Here is a 26558-nt window from a genome sequence, read left to right as displayed (position 1 = left end):
AGTGTTCAGGGGAAAGAAACCAAAATGTTTTCTTTGTAGGGTATAGGGATATATGTTCTTCAGGGTAAATGGAAGCATTCTAGTAAGGAAGAAATACTTTAAAAACCGCTTAAAATGTCAGAAAATCTTAATTTTGTCCATGCTTCTCTTATTAAGGAACTGTTTCATTACAGAGAGCTTCCTTTCTGTTCTTCAGAAGTTTTAAAATATTCTTGGAATTTCACTCCCGATTAACAGCTGTTTGGACCCTAAAGTGAAATAGAAGTTCAGTCAAAATAATTTCGAGCCAAAACCACAGTATAGAGAGAAACTTTGTTATATATATATGTATATATTAGTTTTCATGTTCTTTTCCATTTTGGTTTATCACAGGATATTGGATATAGTTTCCTGTGCTATACAGTAGGACCTTGTTGTTTATCCATCCTACATATACCGGTTTGCATCTTCTAATCCTAAACTTGCAATCCATCCATCCCTCCCCCACCTTCCCTCCCCCTTGGCAGCCACCAGTCTGATCTCTATAGACATAAACTTTGGATGGACAGTTAGAATTCATTCATCATCATCCAAGTTCAAGAATTGGTGTTCGATGAAAGGAATGATTTTGGCTAAGTTGTCTTGTGATCTTATTCTGTTCCCATGTAGGAGGTGTCCACACAGGGCTCTGGTACTCGAATGTGACAACTCTGGGCTTTGCTGACATTGCATACACTTTAACTGCCAGTTTTCATCTTTCCTTAGTTTTTCAATGATGCCAAAGAAGCCACGGATTACTTGAGGAATCTGAAAGACGCCATTCAGCGGAAGTACAGCTGTGACAGGTCCAGCAGCATTCACAAGCTGGAGGACCTCGTTCAGGAATCAATGGTATGAACAGGAAAACCTGCAAGTTTCATCAGTGATGTATAGTGAGGACTAGATTAGTGTTTTATTATATTTTCTATGTGCAGAACTTCATGTTTCATTGGTACTCTTGATATTTCTGCCTCAATCAAGCATTTAAACATTCAGTTTTAGTGTTTTTTGGTAACAAATACAACAAAAGTGTTTTTCATGTGATTGCCTCAATATTTTAAAATGCTTTCACTGTGTTGTGTATGTCTGTGTTTAGTCATTCATTCCATAAATACTTGTTAGCATTTCGGTATCCCAGACACTATTTTAGGTGCTGGGGATAGAACAGTGAAGAAAACAGACAAGAATCCTGCTTATATGCTGGGGATGGGGCTCAATAAACATGATAAATTAGTAAAATATACGTAGTATGTTAGATAGTGGTAAATGCGAAGGAGGAAAGAAACAACCAATCAAAACAAGGGAAGAGAGGTGTCAGCGGGGGTGGGAGGGATTGAAAGCTTAGACCTGGTGGTCAGGGAAGATTCTTCTGGTCAAGTTCGTTTAGGCAAAGCCCTAAAAGAAGAGAGTGCACACGTTTTTTACTTTAAAAATCCATCTGATGTATTCCCTAGGAAGAGAAAGAAGAGCTTTTGCAGTATAAAAGCACAGTCGCAAGCCTGATGGGGAGAGCAAAAACAATCATTCAGCTGAAGCCAAGAAATCCTGACTGTCCACTCAAAACTTCTATTCCGATCAAAGCCATCTGTGACTACAGACAAATTGAGGTACTTTAACTCCTAGAAACAGACCAGGTTCTGGCATTATTCATATATTTTAAAAATGAGGTCATATTGCTCATTAGTGGTAAAGTTTTCCACCTCAGAAATACAAAAAACATCCCCAGGTTGGATGTGGAAAAAGATGAGTACCACAGTGACCTCATCTTGTTATTCTGTTCTTCTTTTAAAACCAGATAACCATTTTCAAAGATGATGAATGTGTTTTGGCGAACAACTCTCATCGTGCTAAGTGGAAGGTCATCAGCCCCACTGGGAACGAAGCCATGGTCCCGTCTGTGTGCTTCAGTGTCCCTCCTCCAAATAAAGAGGCAGTCGACTTTGCAAACAGGTTTGTGCGCACTAGCTCCAGATGTAGGCCTGGCTGTGGAATTCTCTGAAGGTTAAAGAAACAATCAGTCAGTGCTTTGACAAGGCTCATAGGATCAGGAGGACCTAGAACTAGGAAACCTAGTATATGTCACAAACACAAAGAAAAATTGTAGCATGTGTTCAGAGGGAGTGGAAAGGCTGAATCTGACTTTTCTTTTATATATTTCAGAATCGAGCAGCAGTATCAGAACGTCCTGACCCTTTGGCATGAGTCTCACATAAACATGAAGAGTGTGGTCTCCTGGCACTATCTCATCAATGAAATCGACAGAATTCGAGCTAGCAATGTGGCTTCAGTGAGTATAAATCTACACATCCACCTAATCTGTCCAAAGATTTGGGGCCCCTTGTCACGAGGGGTGGGTTTTGTATTTTCTCTGGGGTAAGATGGAGTTGAGCAGATCCATGATAATAGTCATTCATTCAGTGAATATCTGTCCTATGCCTGCTGTATACGAGGCATTTTCTAAGGACTGGGGGATCTGGAAATCCCAAACTTCATTCAGGGCTTACATTTTCATTGGGAGACACGGTCTAGTGTTTGGGCATATAGACATGGGTGTAGTTTGATTTCATTTATTAAATTTTATAGTCTTGTTTTTTCTCATCTTTTAAAACCTAAGATTGTAAATGAAGAAAAAATTAATTTCCAGTGGTTTTCTATTTATGACTATTAACATAAACTCATGTCCCATGAGACCCACTTGAGATCTGTCCTTTGGAAATTTTACTCTTAGTTCTATAATGGATCACTGGTCTTCTTTAGATAAAGACAATGTTACCTGGTGAACATCAGCAAGTTCTGAGTAATCTACAGTCTCGTTTTGAAGATTTTCTCGAAGATAGCCAGGAATCCCAGATATTTTCAGGTTCAGATATAACACAACTGGAAAAGGAGGTTAATGTGTGTAAGCAGTATTATCAAGAACTTCTTAAATCGGCAGAAAGAGGTAAAGCATGGGAATCCTTGCCTTTTTTTCCCCATGGGTTTTTAGTCCAGGCTATTTTCTGCTATCAATGGGAATCTCAATCTTAGGTATATTTTGTCACTCCACCTGTAATAGGTAGAAACAATTATTGGAACATTAAATGCATGTTTGAGGTAGGAAGATTCAAGAAGGGATTCAGTTATTTCCAAATGATGAATTAATAAAAAGATGTCAACCAAGTCATATGACAATGAATTCTTAGTGTATCTACTTTTAAACATTTTCACTATTTTGCAGTGTAATGTTCAGAATGATGATCTTTTAGTTTCAGAAAAGTTTCAATTATTTTTCCGTATACCAAACTTGGATTTTTTTAAAGACTTTTTCTTAGAGCAGTTTTAGATTCACAGCAAAACTGAGAGCAAAGGGCAGAGATTTCCTATAACCAAACCTGAATTTTATACAGGGGTTGAAGGAAAAGATTTTATCTTGTTAACTTTTGTTAAATATAAATTTTATTCCAAACACTTGATATAACTTAGAGACCAAAAATACTTAGTAGTGATACTCTATTTAAAAATTTTTTAAACATTAACATAATCTTTACCTTTCATTTTAAAGGATTTTAATTTAGTTTTTATTACTAATCTGCTACTAACATAATTCACATTTTTGTGAACACAAAACAAAGCAATATATTACTTTCCTTAGAAAAAGGAAATATCATAAATCAGATATTGGTACTTTAAGTGGCATTGGGGAAATTTTATTAAATCTTCGTAAATTGTAATGTCCATGATTTCAAGGTTTATATCCTTGGGTGGATTTGTGGTGATAACTGGTAACATCAGTTTGACTACCTGTGTTTTAGTAGTAGTAAAACTGCCATGTTAAATCATGGACGAGAACATCCAAAAGATAGAAAATGAGGTATTTTCTAAACATTACATTTATTTTCACAGAGGAGCAAGAGGAATCAGCTTATAATCTCTACATCTCTGAAGTCCGAAACCTCAGGCTTCGGCTTGAGAGCTGTGAAGACCGTCTCATCAGACAGATCCGCACTCCCCTGGAGAGAGATGACCTTCACGAAAGTGTGTTCAGAATCTCAGAGCAGGAGGTGAGGCTGAGAAGCGCGTGGGGACAAGATTAGCACAGATTACTGTCTTAATGACCTTTACTGTCGACTCTGCGACCTCTCACATGCTCCCTTTGCCAGGGGTCACTTGGTGAGGTCTGCCTACGGACTTAACGCTGATGGCAGACTAGGATTCTGTAATTCAGTTCTGTCTCTCACTTGGGTAAACACAGGAACATGTACTTTCTCACCCATTTATGTGGAGGCTGCGAGGGCTTCTCACAGTTTCTCACCTGCTCTATGCACAAGCACTGAATTAGATGTTTGGGCCCGAGGAGATGGACAGTGAGGGAATGATTGATTATGAAACTTGACTGCTTTGGCTTCATTTCTTTGATAAAGAAAAAGTAAAGAGTATGTAAATGTTTTGCAACTAGAGATGATCATACTAAGTGAAGTAAATCAGAAAAAGACAAATACCGTATGTTATCACTTATATGTGGAATCTAAAATATGACACAAATGAACGTATCTACAAAACAGAACCAGACTCACAGACATAGAGGTCAGACTTGTGGTTGCCAAAGGGAAGGGGGGTGGGGGAGGGAAGTACTGGGAGTTTGGGATTAGCAGATGCAAACTGTTATATATAGAATGGACAAACAACAAGGTCCTACTGTATAGCACAGGGAACTATTTTCAATATCCTGTGATAAACCATGATGGAAAAGAATATGAACAAAATGTATGTATGTGTTTAACTGAATCACTTGGCTGTACAGCAGAAATTAACACAACATTGTAAATCAACTACACTTCAATTAAGAAAAAAGAATACGTACATGTTTAAGTCAAGGGTCATAATGGGAAATGTGTATTTTTAAAGTGTTTGAAGAAAGAGACACCATCTGGAGTGATAGCCTAATCCTTATGTTTGTTCTCTGTTGTGTAGAAACTAAAGAAAGAGCTGGAGCGACTTAAAGGCGATTTGGCCACAATCACGAGTAAATGCGACGACTTTTTCAGTCAAGCAGCCGCCTCTTCCACGGCTCCCACCTTGCGATCTGAGCTCAGCGTGGTCGTCCAGAGCATGAACCACGTCTATTCCATGTCCTCCACCTACATAGAGAAGTATGCCTTAATAGAAATCATCTAAACTGGCTTCATAAAAGTGCCACTTATATATATAGGCTGTTTAGCCAAAAATGTTCATTTTTAAGAATACAAAATTTTTTTCTTAATAACAAATATATTAAATATTTCTGTGGACTTATGATGCATCTTCATGCTGAAAGGGAATGTGAGCTTCAGAGACTAGAGCATTAATGATCTTCCCACATGTTGCCTATAGTTTTGGTAGCTCAGCTTTTGTAGCCTATAGGACTTTCCTACCAGGCTTGGTCTAAATTAGGTTTGAAAGAAGCCCCTCTGCTGTTGGAATCTCCTGCTGAAGACCACTGTGGGGGCAGGGCATGGGTTCTGTTAGAAGACAGTTAGTGGGATGTTAATCCTTTTTTAAAAATTTTATTGAAGTATAGTTGATGTACAGTGTTGTGTTATTTACTGCCGAGTCACTGCTACAGCAAAGTGATTCAGTTATACACGTATATACATTCTTTTTCATATTCTTTTCCATTGTGGTTTATCCCAGGATATTGAATGTAGTTCCCTGTGCTCTGCATTGGACCTTGTTCTTTATCCATTCACTATATAACAGTTTGCATCTGCTAACCCCAAACTCCCACTCCATCCCTCCCCTAACCCCCTCCCCCTTGGCAACCACAAGTCTGATCTCTGTGTTTGTGAGTCTGGTTCTGTTGCATAGGTAAGTTCATTTGAGTCATGCTTTAGATGCCACATATAGGTGATATCCTATGGCATTTGTCTTTCTCTGTCTGACTTACTTAGTGGGATATTAATCTTGTAATAAAAGTGTCAGTGTCTCGGGATGAAGAACATGCTGCATCATGCACCCTCATGGTGCTTTGGGACTGTATTGCGGGAAAATAAATGCTTACCAAAAGGGGGTGTTGTTTAATTCTCTTTTTCAGGTTGAAAGTTGTCAACTTGGTGTTAAAAAACACTCATGCTGCAGAAGCCCTTGTAAAATTCTATGAAACTAAACTGTGTGAAGAGGAAGCAGTTACAGCTGACAAGAATAACATTGAGAATCTAATGAGTACTTTAAAGGTATGCGTTTCACTGCTGGCTATTTTTTAAGATTATCCTTTTAAAGTATTTCTCTAGCACTTGGCCCAGGTCTTCAGACCTCAAGCATTAAATATCTGAACTTGAATACATTTCTGTCCATTCCATGTCCTATCTCTGTAGTACCATGGCTTACTGTAAATAAGTGTGTTCATTCATTTTTAGTTTGAGGTGAGTTCTTTTCATTTGAAGTTTGGATCTTTTTGACGGTAGGTTTTTATAGTCCGTTCATATTGGCAGCAAGAGGAGTTGAAGCTAAAAAGTAAATTTTTGGTAATAGATTCTCTTGTGGAAAGAGGCAGTTATTTTAAGAAATCAAAGAGGTGAGTAGAGTAGTTAATCTAAGAAGGAAAAAGGCTGATAGTTATACTCGTCTGTTTCTCTTCTTCCATTTATAAAGCCCTGAGTAAAGATATTGTAAAACAATTGTGAAAAGTTTTCTCAGTGATTTTTTAATGCATGTGTTCATTTTTAAACAATGAGATCAGTAGATATTTTAAAAACAAACAATGAAAAAGACTTAACGAGGTAGCAGACTTGCTTATGAAATATATTTTATTTTACTGATATGCAAATTTTGTTAGACTGAACTCTATAAAACTGTTGGTTTTTTTAGGTCAAAGTACAGTCAAATATTGGCAATTTTATAAGGTTCAAGCTAATGTAATATTTTGTATATGAAAGATATTCTTTCCATTTTCTGATTTTATAGCAGTCATTTGTAAATGAATATTAAAATTAGGTGAATAATATGTTTACACAATGAGCGGTTGATACGTTTTTGTAACTTTATAAATTGATGTATTTTAGCAATGGAGATCTGAAGTGGATGAAAAGAGAGAGGTCTTCCATGCACTGGAGGATGAGCTACAGAGAGCAAAGACCATCAGTGATGAGATGTTTAAAACCTACAAAGAGCGTGACCTTGACTTTGACTGGCACAAAGAAAAAGCAGATCAGTTGGTTGAGAGGTGGCAGAATGTTCATGCTCAGATTGACAACAGGTTAGTACCATTTTCATTCAGTTTTAGCTCAGATTTAATCTCTGTATTCTGGGTAAAGTCTAAATGTATTAGGCTTTTTACTTCCATATGTAATTCATTCCATAGAGTTAATTTCCATATGTAGTTAATTGTGTTAATTGCAAGAGCTCTGTCCAATTACATTTCTTTTTTAAAAGGTGGCCTTTAGTAAGATATTTAACTTCCAAGTAAGTTATTTTTCCATTCTGTGTTATTACAACTGTTGATGTACTCTGGCATTTATATAGTTAATCTACTTGCCTTTTCTGAAGGAAAAAACAACGTAGTTCTCTAATTATTACCACTGATAATATCAAAATAACCATGAGTTAGTAAGAGGAGGGTGGGTCATGCATTTCCTAGGGCCGGATGTAGCATCTATACTAGACAGGAAGCGTAAAGAAACTGAAATGTCCTAATGCTCATTTTAATCAAAGATACAAGAAAGTCAAAATCATTTGCCCACCGATTGAAATAAAAAAGTGAAAAGAAATGGGATGGTTTTGGGGGCTCATCTTAAAAGAAATGGAATAGTGTTCCTTCTCATTCATTTTTTATGTTTTTATTAATTCAACTAAAATGCATTTATTATATAGTGCCATTTGTGAGAAATAAATTATGTTTAAATATTTAGTATCTAATCTCTAAAATATATGATCTGTAGGTTTAATGTAGTGGTTTTAAAATCATAGAAACTGGGGTGTTTAATCACAGCTCCTAGAAAGTACCCTCTGAGTCCACGTTGAACCATTCATTGCTACCATGTCATTTTTTCAGAAGTGAACTGCCATTGCCGCAAACTTTGGGTCTTCAAGACTTGCTGATTGATAATTATTATGGTTAACTTTCCAGTTTTCCTGCTTTTTAGCTTTAGTCTCTCGGGCTTGTCCCTAGAATAATCAGTACCGATAAATTGCGCAAGTCCTGGAGAAAAAGAATTTGTATTCAACCCAAGGCAGTGTAGGTGCCCTTGGAGATGGGCCTGGGATGCTGTGGCCTTGAATTCTTGACACACCCCTGTCGTTGTGCTTAGTGCATCTTAGGACAGTAATATTTTGTCCCTCCCTTTTTTTCTACACCTTCCACCTTCCTATGGGTTACTCTTGGAAACCGTGACTATTCCTTTGTTAACGTCTTAGGTTACGGGACTTGGAAGGCATTGGGAAGTCGCTGAAGTACTACAGAGATACCTATCACCCTTTAGATGACTGGATCCAGCAAGTTGAAACTACTCAGAGAAAGATTCAGGAAAACCAGCCTGAAAACAGTAAAACCCTAGCCACACAATTGAATCAACAGAAGGTGTGTAAACACAGTTCCTTGTGCTAGGGTTCTGTCTGCATCTGGTCACTCAGACCTTGACCTTCCTTTCTCTTGTTAGTACGATAAGTCAGCAGCTATTTCAAGGAAGGCAGGGAATAAATCACAAATGTTAAAAATTTGCACTCAAACCTACATCCATCCCTTATTTTGATTTAAGAAAGTTTCATGTTGGGACAGTTCAAGTTTCTAATGATCATTTAATCATAGGTATGGAAATCTCTTTGGTACTTTGCTGGCTGCAATAGTTTCATGGGATCCTAAATTTAAAAAAAAAATGGTGAGTCATAGAAAATTAAACAGCCACATGTGACCAAGAGTTAAATGCTTTGAGATTTTTGTTCCATCTTGAGAGGCCAGTAATTTCTAGCTCTCTTTAGATCAGGATTAGGTGGGGGCTAAGGGTTTCAAGTCTACTTGTGGATAATTCCCATGGAGTTTAGTAATTTCTGCTTTGGAAGCCTCATGAGGGGATGTCACATAGTGGCTTAATCTTGAAAGCTTGGACTTTACCCATGAGGCAGATGACATTAAGTGCAGTGGGGTAGAGGGAATTCCCTGGCAATCCAGTGGTTAGGACTTGGTGCTTTCACTGCTGAGGGCACAGGTTCAATCCCTGGTTGGGAAACTAAGATCCCACAAGCCATGTGGTGCAGCCAAATAAATCAATAAATCAATAAATAAAGGCTACAATTAAAAATAAAAGTGCAGTGGGGTAGAGAGCTGCAGTCTTAAGTGATGTAGATATTTCTTAGTGCCTGAGATCTCAAGTTGTTGGATAGCATAGGGTTCCTTGTCCTTTTTCTCCTAACCTGTGTGTGCTTATAGATGCTGGTGTCTGAAATAGAAATGAAACAGAGCAAAATGGATGAGTGTCAGAAATACGCAGAACAGTACTCCACTGCGGTGAAGGTGAGAAGACCAGTTCCTTGCATCAGATTTCATGTTCAGATACTCAGGGAGGTGCTTCTACGGTTCACTTTTAAAGCCTTTGCAGGTCATTCAATCTGTGTTAAAAAGTGAAACAGAGAATCTTCACTCTTTGTCACTTATCTGTTAATTCTTTATGAAAGTGTGAGTCACGTGATGACCCCTGGTTCTTTCATTCTCTCTCTGTGTCACACACGTGCACAGCCTGGCCACACCCCCATGTGCACCAGAATAAAATGTAGCTCTGTAATCCACCTCTTACCACTTTGCTTTCCCTCTCCCCTCCTTGCTGGAGTGTTCCATGCAAGTATTGCTGGAGTACTCCATGGAAGTATTGCTGGAATATTCCATGGAAGAACGTCTACCTTGTGCTCTAAGTCACCCACCACACCTCAGCTTCACCCATCCAGATCTGCAGTCCCATTTCCTAACTAAAGGAGAGGGAGGCTGAAAATAACTGGCACACTGTCCCTATATGTCTCCATGAACTCCTAAAGAGACTTAGAAACTTTCCTGGCCACCCTAAACGTTTCTGATTTTTATTACCACCTTGGAAACATGTCAGGATTGGATTGATTCTTGAAAATGTAGTTTTGCAATATTTTCTTGACTTATTCAGTGAAAGTAGATGCCCTTTCTCTGCATCAAATCACTCTAGAATGAAGGGTTAGTGCTTTGCTTTAATTAATCTTACCATTTCCTTTATACAGGACTACGAATTACAAACGATGACCTACCGGGCTATGGTGGATTCACAGCAAAAGTCTCCAGTGAAACGCCGGAGAATGCAGAGCTCGGCAGACCTCGTCATTCAAGAGGTGATACCCGTCCAGAGATGGGGAGGGTGTAAAAGAGAGAAGCAACACTTTAGCAATTTTACATTTATACGTTTGTATTGTGGTAAAATGTCCATAATAGAAAATTCACCATTTTAGCCATTTTTAAGCATACAATTCAGTGGCATTCAGTACATTCGTAATGTTGTACAACCTTGAATACAGTCCATTTCCAGAACATTCCATCATCCCAAACAGATGCTCTCTACCTATAACAATGCATCTTATTAAGGGTTTTAAAAAACCTTTGAAAATCTTCATTCAAGATGAATGAATTGCAGAGAATAATAAATGTGTATCATGATTAAATTTAGAGGAGGATTGTCATCACTGTGGTTTGCACAGCAGTAATCTCGTTCCTACTTGGTTATCACTGCTGGGGAGTCGTGAACTTCCCTGTTCCATAGACTAGTTAATATTTTAATTATTGCTCAGTGTTTTAGGGCAACTGGAGGTTCTGTTTTTATTTTTATTTTTCCTTACTTGCAGTTCATGGACCTGAGGACCCGGTATACGGCTCTGGTAACCCTCATGACACAATATATTAAATTTGCTGGGGACTCATTGAAGCGTCTGGAGGAGGAGGAGGTAACCATTAACCATGGGCAGGTTACTGAAAAGGAGCCACAAGACGGTTTCATGATAAACTCACGTGGTTGAGAGCTGATGTATAAGTGATTAATTATAAAATTACAGTGAAAAACAGTAGAGGCATAGGATTTTTTGGTTTGTTATTAAGATTCTCTCGAACTGAAAAACATTACAAAAAAAAAGGAACAAGCTTTTTGGAAAAAATTTTTTTTATTTTTACTCTAGGGCTCTAGTATGAGAGCGTTAATGTCATTAAGTGGTTCTATTTAAATTATGGAATGTTGGCAATTCGGCAGAATGTTTTTCAGTTTTCTCACAGTTGAGAAGTATTGTTCTTTGAAGTATAGTTACTACTGTTATGATATCTGCAGAAATATTACATAAACACATTTGTTTTATGCACTTTAAATTAATTTATATCTTCAAGGATTTAAAACATGAAAGCCATTAAGTTAGGAGTAGCAGGTGTTTATACAAAATGGTAGTACTTTTTAAGAATTGTGGGGGATTTTATTTTGTTTTTGTTTTTAGCTTTGCCAAAAAGATATGGTGTATGTTAAAAAGACGAAGTACCATTCTAATTTGGAGAACTTCAGTGCCTTTGATTATGCATTTAAAATATATTCAGAAACAGAAGGAATAAGGAGTTACTTATGGATATATTTTCATAAAAGGCTATTGTATCTAATTTTGAAAGTATGCTCTGCTCTATTATCTTGATATGCTTTCTGTTCCTAACCTCAGAACAGATAAAAATAGTAAACCAAATGCTGTAGTAAGTAAATTGTGGGGCATTAGCCATTTAAATTAGACCGTTGTTGAAATTCTGTAGGTGACTGTACTTAGTGTAACTCCATTCATGTAATGAGAGAACCAAAATGGTAGTAAATGTCTAATAGATGTTGCTTTCTTAGTTTCTAAAATTATGACTGCTTTGGTAAACTACTTTTGTCTGTTCAGAGTTAATAGTTTTCGGCAACTAAATCACTAACATGGCTACTTGCAACTCTTTATAACTAACTTCCTTTGGGTTTAGAAAGGAGAACCAGAATATTTTCACATTCAAATAACTGGCATACACTTCTCATCTTAATTCTTAAGAGAATTAATTCTTAATTTTTAAGAGATATGATTCCATTTTAAATGGTATACAGATCTTTTAAATTGTGTATTTTGTAGTTAAATGTAATATAAATAATTTAAGCCCTTCCCTTTCTTACAATGTATGTCTGCACATATATGAGCCAATTTGCTCAATGTATCTGATGAAGTAGAATAGTAGAAGTTGATAGAACCAAAAGATATTTCAAAAAGCCTGAAATATATCCAAAATTATGCTTGTCATCCTTTGAAATATAAAAGATTATGTTGAATTTAAAGTCAAAACAATGTAGCTTATGGAAGACCATGCAAAGATTATTATAATTTAAAATAGATTTTAAAATTCCTTGTTAAAAATTCACCACTTACGGATATTAATAATGGAATATCTTATAAAAGATACATAGCTCAGTTTTCAGATTCCAAAGAGTAGTGTTTCTGAAACTGGGTCTATAAAGACTCACATGAGAGATCTTGGTCAGAGAGCAGAATTTTCCATGATAAACATGAAATCAAAGAGGGATTCAAGTTAATTTCAAAGATAATACCAAATTAGTTACAGAAATATTAGTAGAGTGTCTGTAATAGATAGATGGATAAAGATATTTCTCTAGTCTTTGTTGATCGCAAAATATATTAGATGTTAATTGCTGAAGTTAAAGAACAGCATGTCTCCTTGGGGAACATTTAGATAAAGCTTGAAGTTATTTTTATTTGAATAAGTTTGAGATATACAAGAAAGCAAATCAGCAATAGGACTAAATTGTTTCTAGTAATTTTTCTAATATTTGCTAAAAAAATTCAGAGTTATCCAGGCAACATGAGATTATTATCAGTCACTAAAATGACTCCAAAACACTGAGATTTTGACAACAAACATTTTTTTCTGAGAGAATTTTCATTTTTTTAAACCTTAGAGCATGACCAAGAAAAAAAGGGAGGGACTTAAAACTTCTGAGCAACAGCTAAGTTTTAAACAGAGTTTGATGAGGAATTGAGAAAGACCCTTTTAGAAATCGTCTGCTGAAAACATGTTGAACACCTAATGTGTAAGCAGATAAAATGCTTCAGTATCACTGAGAGTTGACCCTGATAAGAAAATAAAGAAAATAGAACACTAAATATTGCAGACTGTGATGAGATTTGTTTTCATATGAATTCTTATTAAAAATCATATTTAGGTTAGCAAAGGAAACATCTAAAATTCTCATCAAAATTATTGGGGATGAAGAAATGAGAGGAAGAAAAATAAGATGCATGGTCTATAATACAAACTAAATTCTTGAGATGCACCAGGGCTTTTCAATGAAAATAAAATCTGCTATTTAGAATAATTTCCCTCCTTTTGTCTAAATTATTTCTAACTATGATGATTTTGAGCTGATGATATGACACTAAAAACCTTATGGTATTAATAAAGAGAAATTAAATTGTGATTATAAACTAGCCCTGATCATGTTCTGTAGTCGTGTATTTCTCCCAGCTGAGATTGATTCTGTAGTCAGTAGAGTAAAGACATTTTCCTAATTGGATCTGAATCCCTAAGTACACTTTTACAAGCATTTATATTTAACAAATATCTTTATGTTTATGGAGTAACTGAAGGTTCTTGTCAAGGTGGATTCATATGAGCCATGTCATTAAGGACAACAACAAAATCATTGAGTATATGAAGCACATCTTTTCTAAAGCCACCAGGGCCTATAGGTGCCTTTGCATTAGCAATTCTGACTTTTGTAAGTATCGTAGTAGGGCAAATATAAATTAGTGAGGCATTTGATTGTAGAAATTACAGGTTTGTATATAGTTTTCCTCCTTCCTTATGTTAAGTATTATTTCCTCAATTGGCTCTCTGTTCCAAAGTTCTGTATCTTGCTTCTTTCACTGTAAGACAGGAGAATGTAAATATCATTTCAAATTTCCATTGGGCTAGAAAATGAAAACTAAATTCTCTAATGTCATTCAATTCCTACACATTGTATGTTTCTTCTTAGCCCATAGGACTGAGTTGTGTGTGAAAGCAGAAAGAGGACTGTTGTGAGAATTTTGGTTCCTACTTTGTCACTTGCCTGTTGTGTGAGTTTTCAAAATTATTTAACCTTCCTAGACCTCAGTGTCCTCATCTGGGGTGAGGGTCATACTGTAAGGTTCCTTCTTTTTTTTTTTTTTTGCGGTACGCGGGCCTCTCACTGTTGTGGCCTCTCCCGTTGCGGAGCACAGGCTCCGGACACACAGGCTCAGCGGCCATGGCTCACGGGCCTAGCTGCTCCATGGCATGTCGGCCATGGCTCACGGGCCTAGCCGCTCCACGGCATGTCGGCCATGGCTCACGGGCCTAGCTGCTCCACGGCACGTGGGATCTTCCCGGACCGGGACCGGGACACGAACCCGTGCCCCCTACATTGGCAGGCGGACTCCCAACCACTGTGCCACCAGGGAAGCCCCTAAGGTTCCTTCTTGATGTAAAATTCTGAGCTAGCTAATTTTAAAAGCAGAATTATTCCTAAGAGACCCAAAAAGAAAAAAAAAAAAAAAGAAAGAAAAGAAAAGATGCCTTGATTTAGAAAAACCTGACATGCAGGGTTTTTCGTCTTCTGCGACTACTGACTTTCTGAAGCTTCTTCTCTGCAGATGGTGGTGGTGTTGGTGGTGGGGTTTGTTCTGCCTTTGGTTTCACTGGTCTGTGTAAGTCCTTTCACGAGCATGGCTTCAGATTCTTGAAGACAGATTGGAGTTGAACAGGTTTGACCCTTCTGAACGTCTCTCATAGATGAAAAGGTGTCAGGAGGCTTCTGAGCACGGGGTGTATTCAGATCTGCTCCAGCGGCAGGAGGCGACGATGCTGGAGAATCGCAAACTCACGGGGAAGATAACAGAGCTGGAGAGGATGCTGGCTGAGCTTGAGAAGCAGAAGTCCCGGGTTGAGGAGGAGCTTCCAAAGGTCAGGGAGGCAGCGGAGAATGAGCTGAGGAAGCAGCAGAGGGATGCAGCGGACATCAGCCTGCAGAAGATGCGGGCAGAGGGCGAGGCCCAGAGGTACCGCCGGGAGCTGGAGGCCGTCGAGGGGGAGAAGGAGGCGGCGCAGCGCGAGCTGGAGCACGTGCGGAGGCTCACGGCCGAGGCCGAGGCCCAGAGGGAGGCCTTGGAGAGGAACCTGCGTGGCTTCCGGAAACAGCTGGAGGAGCACACCACCACCAGGAGGGCCCTGGAGAACCATCTGAAGAGGAAAGACTCCAGCCTCCACGAGGTGGAGCAGCAGAAAGATAAGCTGATGGAGGAACTAAGGAGAAAGAAGGACCACGAAGAGGAGCTCCTGAAGCTGGTCGAGCAGATGGAGAAAGACCTCATGTTCCAGAAACAGGTGGTGGAGAAACAGCTGAAGGAAAAGCAGAAAATTGAATCGGAAGCCAGAAGAAAACTAACCGAGATGCAGTGTTCGTACAAAGAAAACACACTGCCAGCTTGTACGAGCACCCAGGCTGAGGAACTGAAGCAGCAGGTGGGTGAGCTGACAGTGGCCAATAGAAAGGCAGAGAAGGACATGAGGGAGCTGAAGTCTGAACTCAGTGCCCTGCAGCTCAAGAAAACTTCATCGGAGGAGAAGGCTCACTTGCTCAAAGAAAAACTGGGTGAAACCAGCAATGCATTGAGATGCCTCAAGCTGGAGTTGCAAAGGAAGGACGAGGCGGAGGAGGGGTTCTCTCAGCAGCTCCGGGAGCTGGGCAGGCAGCTGAGCCAGACCACAGGGAAGGCAGAAGAGGTCAGGCAGGAGGCCAGTGACCTTAAGAGGATAAAGCACAACTATGAGCTAGAACTGGAATCTCTGCATCAGGAGAAAGGGAAGCTGCAGAGGGAGGTGGACAGGATCACCAGGACACAGGCCGTCACCAAGAGGAGCATCCAGCATTTAAATTCACAAGTTACTTCTTTGCAGGATGACAAGGACTTCTCTGGCGAAAGAGCACGATCCTGCCAGAGAAAGTCAGATCACCTGAAAGAACAATTTGAGAAAAGCCACGCACAGTTGCTTCAAAATATTCAAGCCGAAAAGGAGAATAACGAGAAAATCCAAAAGCTTAAAGAGGAATTGGAGAGAAGTAATGACTGTGCAGACACACTAAAGCACAAAGTGGATGAGCTCACCGGGCAGAATAACGAAACCAAGTTAATGATGGAGAGAATTCAGGCAGAATCTGCAAATGTGGTCTTAGAGAAACAAGCCATCCAGCAAAGATGTGAAGCACTGAAAATCCAGGCGGATGGTTTTAAAGACCAGCTTTGTGCCACAAACAAACACTTGCACAAACAGACGAAAACGGAACAGGATTTCCAGAGGAGGATCAAATGCCTGGAAGAAGACCTGGCCCAAAGTCAACATTTAGTAAGTGAATTTAAGCAGAAGTGCGACCAGCAGGACCTCATCATCCAGAACACGGAGAAGGAGGTGCAGAGTCTGAGTGCTGAGCTAAGTGCATCCAAAGAGGAGAAACGCCTTGGGGAGCAGACAGTGCAGATGCAGTGGGCACAGGTGCAGGACCTGAATGACAGATTGAAAAAGGTGCAAGACGAACTGCACTTAAAGATCCTAGAGGAGCAGGTGACCCACAGGAAGATGGTTCTGTTTCAGGAGGAATCTGAGAAATTCAAACGTTCTGCAGAGGAGTTTCGGAAAAAGATGGAAAAATTGATGGACTCCAAAGTTATCACAGAACATGATATTTCGGGCATCCAGCTCGACTTTGCGTCTCTCCAGCGGGAAAACTTCAGGGCGCAAGAGAACGCGAGGCTCTGTGAAACAAATATCCGAGAACTTGAGAGGCAGCTCCAGCAATATCATGAGCAGATGCACCGAGGGCAGGATGGGGAGGCACATCACTACCAGAAATGTTGGAAGCTCACAGATGAGCTGGTCGCCCAGAAACGGGAGGTGGAAAACCTGAAGCAGAAGATGGATCAGCAGATAAAAGAACAGGAGCATCAGTTAGTGGTGCTCCAGTGTGAAATCCAGAAAAAGAACCCAGCCTTCAAGCCACATCTTGAGATGGCAGTGAAGGAGTATCAGCGCCCAGGGGACTTCTCCTCCTCTCCCCCCACGGCCAGGTCCCCTCTACAGAGGTGGACTCAGGAACCACAGCCTTCGGAGGAAAGATGGCAACATCGGGGTGCTGAACAGATGCAGAAGGAGGGCCAGGGTGGGCCGTCAGGGGCTCCGGTTGAGAAAGAGAAAAGTCAGCAGTGTTACTCTGAATACTTTTCTCAAACAAGCACTGAGTTACAGATAACTTTTGATGAGATGAACCCTGTTGCAAGACCGTCAGAAATCGAGAAGCTAAGAAATCAAGGTCTGTACAATTCCAGACCCGCTGTCAGGTGTCAAGATGACAAGTGTGAAATAGACCTGGTGACGCTTCTGGCGCCCTTAGAGGTATACCCTGGATTCTGGAACCTTGTCAGCTACCCTCTGTCAAGTTTCCGCTCTTATTTCCTTTCTCTGCTAGGCTACATTTTTTAACCGTGTTGAATGTGAGTGGCTCTTTGCAGTCCGATAGAAAATCATGCTATGATTTTCTAGTGATTTACTTGAATCATTACTACAAACTACAGTCTTCAATTTTTAAATGTTTGAGATGAAAAACACAGAGGTCATGGCTATCCTGTCATATCTGTGGGATTCTATTCCGAAAAATTTGACCCTAAAAAAAAAACTAGAAAGACCAAGCAGTTAACTTTAATTTCTAACACGTTTTGTGGACAGATTTTATCTCCTGTCTTTTTTAGACATAGCATTTTAATACCTTAATTGTCATCTAAAGTTTAAACTTCAGACTGTCAAAATAATATTTCTTGTTCCTGAACCCTCTTGGGCTTGAAAGTGTTTTTCTCTTATCTCATCTTTGTTATTCTAGGAATTATATTTGGATTAAGAGTGGGTAACATGACAATGTTCTTTAGATGACTTTTAACGTCTTATAAATTCCCGTTACAGATAGCTAAGAACAAGCAGTATGCTATGCACACAGAAGTCACGGCATTAAAGCAAGAAAAGAGCCCAGTCCCCAGTGCTGATGAATGGCTGCTTGAAGGGTGCAGGGCACTGGGTGGACTCAAAAGAGATTTTCTTAAGAAGGGCTCAGAACCAGAGACCTTTCAGAACTTTGGTGGTGATCATGCATGCTCGGTCAGGGATGATGATTTTCAATTCCAAGGGCTCCGGCACACTGTGACGGCCAGGCAGTTGGTCGAAGTTAAGCTTCTGGACATGAAAACAGTTGAGCAGCTGCGACTTGGCCTTAAGACCGTTGAAGAAGTCCAGAAAACTCTGAGCAAGTTTTTGACGAAAGCCACCTCCATCGCAGGGCTTTACCTAGAATCCACAACAGAAAAGATTTCATTTTCCTCAGCTGCCAAGAAAATCATCATCGATAAGATGATGGCTTTAGCATTTTTAGAAGCTCAGGCGGCCACGGGTTTCATAATTGACCCCCTTTCAGGGCAGACCTATTCTGTTGAGGATGCAGTCCTTAAAGGTGCGGTTGACCCCGAATACAAAATCAGGCTCCTTGAGGCAGAGAAGGCGGCCCTGGGGTATCCATGTTCTTCTAAGACACTGTCAGTGTTTCAAGCCATGGAAAATAGAATGCTTGACAGGCAAAGGGGCAAACATATGTTGGAGGTGCAGATTGCCAGTGGGGGTGTCATCGACCCCGTGAGGGGCATTCGGGTTCCTCCAGAAGTTGCCCTGCAGCAGGGGCTGCTAAACAATGCCATCCTGCAGTTTCTACATGAGCCATCCAGCAACACCAGAGCCTTTCCCAATCCCAATAACAAGCGAACGCTGTATTACTCAGAATTACTGCGCATGTGTGTCTTTGACGTCGACGGGCAGTGCTTTCTGTTACCATTTGGGGAGAGGAACATTTCCAATCTCAATGTAGCGAAAACTCACAGGATTGCTGTCGTCAGTACTAAGACAGGAGCAGAACTGACTGCCTACGAGGCTTTCCAGAGAAACCTGATTGAGAAAAGTACCTACCTTGAGCTATCGGGGCAGCAGTATCAGTGGAAGGAAGCCACGTTTTTTGAGTCCTATGGGCATCCCTGTCATATGCTGACCGATACTAAGACAGGATTACAGTTCAGTATCAGTGAGGCCATAGAGCAGGGAACCATTGACAAAGCCTCCATCAAAAAGTATCAGGAAGGCTTCCTCACACTCACAGAACTCGCTGATTCCTTGCTGAGCAGGTTAGTCCCCAAGAAGGACTTGCACAGTCCAGTGGCGGGGTACTGGCTGACTTTCAGTGGGGAGAGGATCTCTGTGCTGAAGGCCACACGTCGGAATCTGGTTGATCGGATCACTGCCCTCCGATGCCTTGAAGCCCAAGTCAGTACCGGGGGCATCATTGACCCTCTGACCGGCAAGAGGTACCGGGTGGCCGAGGCCTTGCACAGAGGCCTGGTGGACGAGGGGTTTGCGCAGCAGCTGCGGCAGTGTGAGTTAGTCGTCACGGGGATCAGTCACCCTATCAGTAACAAAGTGATGTCAGTGGTGGAAGCTGTGAGTGCAAATATCATAAGTAAGGACATGGGAATCCGCTGTCTGGAATTTCAGTACTTGACAGGGGGGCTGATTGAGCCCCAGGCCCAGTCCCGCTTGTCGATTGAAGAAGCCCTCCAAGTAGGGATTATAGATGTCTTCATTGCTACAAAGCTCAAAGATCAAAAGTCCTATGTCAGAAACATCCTCTGTCCTCAAACGAAAAGAAAGTTGACATATAAAGAAGCCTTAGAAAAAGCTGATTTTGATTTCCACACAGGACTTAAGCTCCTAGAAGCATCTGAGCCCTTGATGACAGGGATTTCCAGCCTCTACTATTCTTCACAATAGGATCTGTTTATAGAACCAGAGTCAGGGGTGATGCTGTCTAGTTCGTCTGCTTTGTCCACGGCTTGATGGTATGAGATCCACGGCCTAGTAATTGTGTGACATGCCTGAAGCACTGTTAATTTCTTGAGGGCTGGAAACACCTGACTGCTCAGAAGAGAGAATACTTTTAATTTTTAAAATTTTTAAATTTTTTTAGGTAAAGTTTTATTGGAATGCAGACACATTGTTGTGTACATATTGTCTTTGGCTATTTTTGGGTACAAGGACAGAGATGAGTAGTTCTAACAGTAACCATATGGCTCACAAAGCCTAAAATATTTGCTCTCTGGTCCTTTCCAGAATAAAGTTTGCTGTCTCCTGATCGGGAAGAATTTGCATCACTCCTTTAGACTAAACGTCAGGAGGCTTGGATTTTAGACTCCATTCTGCCCGAGAGAGAATACTTTTAAAATGGAAAATAAAAAAAGATTTACTGCTGTCTATAATGGTTCCATTTAGCTTTGAGATTCGTTTTTTGACTCCTACCCAAACTAAAATAAAAGTATTTTACCTGGAATATGGGATAAGCTTGAGGATTTCCAGCGAGTTTACAGCATCCTTTCTTCAGAACTCTGCATCACTGCCTGGATCCAGCCTGGTGTCAGGGTTCCCATTTGTTAAATGATTCATTACACTCACTGAAAGAGCACTTAAAAAAGAACCGTGGAATCACAGAGGAAAATGTAAACTTGTTCTCACATCCGTGAGGCTGTAGTGTTTCAGATTGCCTTGAAAAATGAACATTTTTAGTGTTTCCGTATGTTGTAATCTTCTTTACATATTATATTTTACCACCATCTCCCATTTCTAGTTATGACTTTGTAATTAAAAGCAGCATTATGAATGGGTTATGTGTTGGAGGAGAGGGAAGGTTTTTCTTTGTTCTATGTATTTTTTGTTTTGTGTAGACTTTATGCTTTCAGCTTTCCATTGTCTGATACTTTTCTGTCACTACAATTATGATTGTAATGCTAATGCAAAGGCAGCAATTCAGATTTCTTCTAGTGCTTCATGAATAAAGTTGAGTTTTTAAATGTGTCATATTAATAGACTAGCTGGGAGCTTAGGCTGATCATTCAAGACTATTTCTCACAGCTTGCTTTGCTACCATAAACATTTTGGAAGTACATCTGCTACGTGACGTGTTGAATATGGTAAAAAATGAATAAAATATCTCGGTAACCTGTGTGTGATGAAAAAATATTTTTAAATCCTTGTTTTCTGTGGAGAGATCACTTTAATGGCTCGGTAATTTACTGGAATATATCTTTTTTTTTTTTTTTAACCACTCACACCTGTCAGAAGTCACTGGAAGAAGAAAAGAAAGAGCATGTTGAAAAAGCCAAAGAATTACAAAAATGGGTGTCAAATATCAGCAAGACATTGAAAGACGGAGAGAAGGCTGAAAAGTCTTCCTTCTTTAAGCAAAAGGTACTCACCGAGGTCCTGGTTTAATAATAATGTCAATAATTATAGTGGGGATAATTTACTGAGTTGATACAGTCCACCTAAAAAAGACCCTTTAATTCTTTAGTTTCCCCCATTTCTATATGCAGTTATAATGAGGATCAGAGACGTTAAGTAACTTGCCCAAGGAATCACAGTATGTGACAGAAGAAGCTGTCTCTGCTTCCAAAACCTGGACTTCATCAATATTAGTCTCACTGTCAGTCAACCAGTATGTGGGACTGCTTTTCCTCACAGTGAGATCTGCTTCCTGATCGTTTTGATGAGCGTTGCAGGGGAGCAGAGTCGCTCTGTTTTGTGCCCTGAGTACATTCACGCACTCTGTGTCATGAAGAGTTGCAAGCTCGTTCTTAGAATAGAAACAAAAAGTTTCAAGAGCAACAAACTGCAGACCAAGATGTTAACATTTGAGGATCTCATTTAGTTGTGCTTTTCTGGGTCTTTTCTATTTCCGAAAGAAGTGTTCTCCCGTCGTCCACTGGAAATTCTAGATTCTTTCCCTTCCCTAAATGAAGTCTTTAGTTCTGTAGGCTGTGTTCTGAACCCCACTACTTGACATAAGTTGAGTGGCTGCATTTCGTGAGATGTTACTGCTCTGAGGTGTCCTTTGGGCTGTCCCACCTGAAGCTCTTAGGGCACTGAGTTAAGCAGTTTTGCTGCTGCTACTGATAATGCTGGAATTGCTGCTATATTTTAAAAAATAAATTTCCAGGGCCTCCCTGGTGGCGCAAGTGGTTGAGAGTCCGCCTGCCGATGCAGGGGATACGGGTTCGTGCCCCGGTCTGGGAGGATCCCATATGCCGCGGAGCGGCTGGGCCCGTGAGCCATGGCCGCTGAGCCTGCGCGTCCGGAGCCTGCGCGTCCGGAGCCTGTGCTCCGCAACGGGGGAGGCCACAACAGTGAGAGGCCCGCATACCGCAAAAAAAAAAAAAAAAAAAAAAATTTCCACTAAGTAAGCAGTATTTTTCTCGATTATGTTTCCTGCACTGCCCTGCTGCTCCCGCCTGACCTGTGGAAACTACAGAGGCTATCATTAGCTTTCCCTTCCAGCTCTGCATCAGTACACACTTGTCATCACTTGAAACAGACATTTTTGACATAATCCAATAGCAGAAAGCTTCAACATCTTGTCTCATTTTGTCTATGGTATGAGGCAGATGAACCTTATTTGAGGTTCCCCCGGGAGACGTTTATAGACCTGAGTATTTACTTGAATTCTCATTCAGTTGAAATAAAGCCAGCTTAGCTCATAGTCTAGCAAACTACATTTTGTAGAGTGTGGGGGAAATAAGTTGGAAAGGAAAATTACATTTAGTGCTGTAAACGCAAAACCTTCAAAGCAATTTTATGTGAATATTTAGTTTAAAACATCTTCATTTTCCCCCTGTGAAATAGGAAAAGAGCTAAAATAGGGACACAAACTTAGCAAGGATTTCTTGAGAGAACAAGTTTCTTTTCAGGAACGTGGTTTATAAACGCTTGGTATTTCCTCATTCTGTAGTTTTAAATTCTCCAAAATTTTACCGACCAGTTTTAGTTTTAGACCTAGCAGACATAAAAGTAGACAGATACCTTTGCAATGCAGATCATGGCCCCAGTTATAAATCTTGAATAACACTCGATGGTCTCTCTGTTGAAGGAAATTTAAGGTAATTTGATTTCAGTAATAAATGTGTCTTTCAAAAAATCAGTATGGCCTCATGATTACCTATAGCCATGAAAAATAGACTTTAGGTTGACTCTCAGTAGAATATGTCTGGGGAAAATACACCTTTTCATTGTCCCATCATTTCATTTTGCTCACTTAAAAGAATGGCATTTGCTTTCTGATATTATGTCTTCAGAAATGATACAGAGAGGAATTAGGAGAAAGTAAACAGGTCAATTTTATTTCTCTGTCTGTCACAGGCGACTTTTGCAAGTGAAGTCCTAGTAATAGAAATTATTTAATCTTGACCTGCAGACCTAGAGAGGAATACTTCTAGAGAGGAATTTTTTTCCAAAGGAGCATTGTATCCAGGAGCCTGGGGGAAGGAAGGGAAGGTTTTTGTTCCATGTTCATGTATCTTTTTTTTTTTTTTTTTTTTTTTTTTTTGCGGTACATGGGCCTCCCACTGTTGTGGCCTCTACTGTTGTGGAGCACAGGCTCCGGACGTGCAGGCTCAGCGGCCATGGCTCATGGGCCCAGCCACTCCGCGGCATGTGGGATCTTCCCGGATCGGGGCACGAACCCACGTCCCCTGCATCGGCAGGCAGACTCTCAACCACTCTGCCACCAGGGAAGCCCCATGTATCTTTTTTTTTGTTGTTGTTGTTGTTTTTTTTTTTGTTTTTTTGTGGTATGCGGGCCTCTCACTGTTGTGGCCTCCCCCATTGCGGAGCACAGGCTCCGGACGCGCAGGCTCAGCGGCCATGGCTCACGGGCCCAGCCGCTCCGCGGCATATGGGATCCTCCCAGACCGGGGCACGAACCCGTATCCCCTGCATCGGCAGGCGGACTCTCAACCACTTGCGCCACCAGGGAGGCCCCCCCATGTATCTTTTTGAGGATGGCGATGTTCTTCCAGTGCTGAACGTCTGGCCACCTGGGGTATCATTAAGGCATTCTCTATTCGTGGTTGGGCCGGAACAAATGCAAGAACCATATCATGCGGTATTATTATTTCCTCGTGGAAATGATGGCCTTAGGGTTAGAGGGAGTGACTTTCCTTCATCGTGCATTCTCAATAAAGCAGTCTTCTTATCCAGGCCTGCGAACCAGTAATAACTGATGGGTTATTGACTCAGATCACCTGAAAATATTCCCATCGTGTGGGTCTTGATGGAAACTTGGAGTTTTTTTAAATGACTGTTGTCTCGTCTTTGTGAAGGAAGAGCTTGAGTGTGTTTTCTTTACCTCGCAGATTTCCAGTGAGGAAATATCAGTCAAGAAGGAACAATTATCTGAAGCACTGCAAACTATGCAGCTCTTTCTGGCTAAACACGGAGACAAGTATGTTGGTTTTCATTAGGTCTTTTATTTGAAGTAGGGGGGTGGTCTTCAAAACTCTTAGCAAAGTAGAGGATGGTAAATTTCAATGTAGAGTTTAAAAATGGGACTCAATCACAAATTTACTTAGTAATATAATAACCTAAGACTATAAACTTGGCTATTTAATTGTCGCTTTTTGTCACTCTTGGTCTTTACCAAAACCCTGAAATGTACTTATTATCCCCATATATTGCTGATGAGAAAACAGGCTCAGAGAGTTTAGGATCTGTAGCTAGTGAGTTGTAAAGATGCCAAGCCAAGTCTTGATTCTGAGTAGTACTTACTCTCCAAGACCTACCTTCTGGAAAATGTGTGTAAATACGTTCTTCATTTTCTTAGCTGGGAATTGTGGCAACTTAATTTCTAGTGGTTTGGTCCTACTTTTTGCAACAAGGCACTTCATATATTTCAGCTAATGCCTCAGGCAGGGAAGGAATCTACGCGTTTCTTAAGTATTTTTTGTCTGTCATCTATAGAATTACTCTAGAATTATTTTATATTATACCTTAGGTTAAATTTATAAGGAAATTGGGTTAATTTCCTTATAAATTTCCTCTTTATTCATCCTTCTGCTTGAACAAGTTTCTCCTTGAGTCATGGTACCTTACTTGTCCCTTTTCCGTGTTGGAACTAACAGTGGGATCTTTCCCTCTGTCAGATAACGGCAGTTGTTATTTTAGAAATTTGTGTATGCTAGAGAGGTGCTGATATATTAGTTTACACTCTTTTCCTTTAGTCCTTTTCCAGGCAAGAGAAGGATTCCTGGATGTTTTTAGGGTCATAAGGGCCATCCTTAATTTTCATATACAACCATTCTAAGACCTGAGTAATCTGTGTATGAGATTATATTATATTTTATGACCCTATGCTAGTTTAGGAAAGTATTCTTTACAAAATCATCGAGGCTAGTGTGTCATCTTTATCACTTGAAGACTTATATTCGTCTTTTCGTACTTTCTGGTTATTTTAGAATGACAGACGAAGAAAGAAATGAATTGGAAAAACAAGTGAAAACTCTCCAAGAAAGTTATAATTTATTCTTTAGTGAATCTCTGAAACAACTACAACAATCAGAAACCTTAGGAGATATAAAGGTAGAGGAGAAGGTAATGTTATTTATTTAGAACATGAGGCTGTTTTAAGACTCTTAGTTTAACTGCATGATTGTAGAAATATATGTCAATGACAAAGAAATGACCTTGAGTTGTGTACGTGGAAGAAACATGGGTGGGGTTTATTTAAGTATTAGGAGATTTCAGTGTTGTTCATTAAATGCAGTCTTACACTTGCTGTCATCAATTTCTGTGACATCTTAATCTCTGCCTTGCATGGTAAAAGGAAAGAATCATTCATTTTTCTAACTCTTCTCTGTCAAAGCCATTCCTCTACTGTTATACAGATATATGTTATATAGATATGATAGATATTTTACTATATAAATATGATGGTATAAAATAGTCTGTGAGTCACCTCTAAAGGTGACATTGGAGTATTAGGGGATTTGTCTGATTTTCAGAGATATCCATGAGATTTATTTGAGAAATACTGGGCCATATGTTTTAGCGAGGATGCTCTAGCATCTTCTTAAAATATAACAGAAATAGCTTAAAATTTGGCCTATCCTTAAACTTTTAAAACTTGACAACACATATTCAACACAAAATCCAGTATTCAAAAAGTTACCTTTATACTCAATTCCCTCACTCCCTGGAGTACTTTACATACTATTTGTTGTATTTTGAGGGTATGTAACAATTTTTCTGGCTCATGGGTTTTGGCTATCTGTGAAGAAGTCTGTATGCTGTAAACATCAATAGCATGGGGTTTGAAACTCTCTCTTGTGTCAGGAGACTAATCTCACCCGATTGCAGAGAGCATGGTTTGCCTTCTAGGTGTGTGTCCTGTTTCCTCACCCTCATCATTTCCTGTGTCCTCACTAACCTTCTTAATGTACACGATATGAAGTTTTCAGTTCACAGATGCATGTCGTTTTCAAAGCTTTATCACATCCTGTGCTCTCGAATAGATCACTGACATAGATCACTTGTGCATTTGAGCTGCTTAACACTCACAGCCTTGCCGCGTCTCGGTAAGTAGAGGATTTTTATG

General features: G+C 40.0%; 2 protein-coding genes across 2 annotated transcripts in view; both read left to right on the top strand.

Annotated features, from left to right (window-relative positions):
• Window positions 1-26558, top strand: part of LOC132497793 (dystonin-like) — a 504834-nt gene that overhangs the window by 331846 nt on the left and 146430 nt on the right. The window contains 16 exon segments of the mRNA XM_060111281.1: window positions 745-870; window positions 1473-1625; window positions 1814-1968; window positions 2179-2305; window positions 2776-2959; window positions 3901-4058; window positions 4969-5147; window positions 6068-6206; window positions 7035-7228; window positions 8386-8548; window positions 9395-9478; window positions 10207-10314; window positions 10822-10920; window positions 21254-21382; window positions 24322-24410; window positions 25420-25555. Of these exon segments, the coding sequence (XP_059967264.1) occupies window positions 745-870; window positions 1473-1625; window positions 1814-1968; window positions 2179-2305; window positions 2776-2959; window positions 3901-4058; window positions 4969-5147; window positions 6068-6206; window positions 7035-7228; window positions 8386-8548; window positions 9395-9478; window positions 10207-10314; window positions 10822-10920; window positions 21254-21382; window positions 24322-24410; window positions 25420-25555 (2223 nt within the window).
• Window positions 13947-20345, top strand: LOC132497794 (plectin-like). The gene is made up of 3 exons (XM_060111282.1): window positions 13947-14100; window positions 14795-17449; window positions 18011-20345. Exons 2-3 carry the CDS (start codon window positions 14795-14797, stop codon window positions 19910-19912), a joined length of 4557 nt encoding a protein of 1518 aa, XP_059967265.1. The 5' UTR covers window positions 13947-14100; the 3' UTR covers window positions 19913-20345.

This window comes from Mesoplodon densirostris, chromosome 10 (genome assembly GCF_025265405.1).
Source record: "Mesoplodon densirostris isolate mMesDen1 chromosome 10, mMesDen1 primary haplotype, whole genome shotgun sequence".
Classification (NCBI taxonomy): Eukaryota; Metazoa; Chordata; class Mammalia; order Artiodactyla; family Ziphiidae; genus Mesoplodon; species Mesoplodon densirostris.
This window is presented reverse-complemented; position numbering and strand designations above follow the sequence as displayed.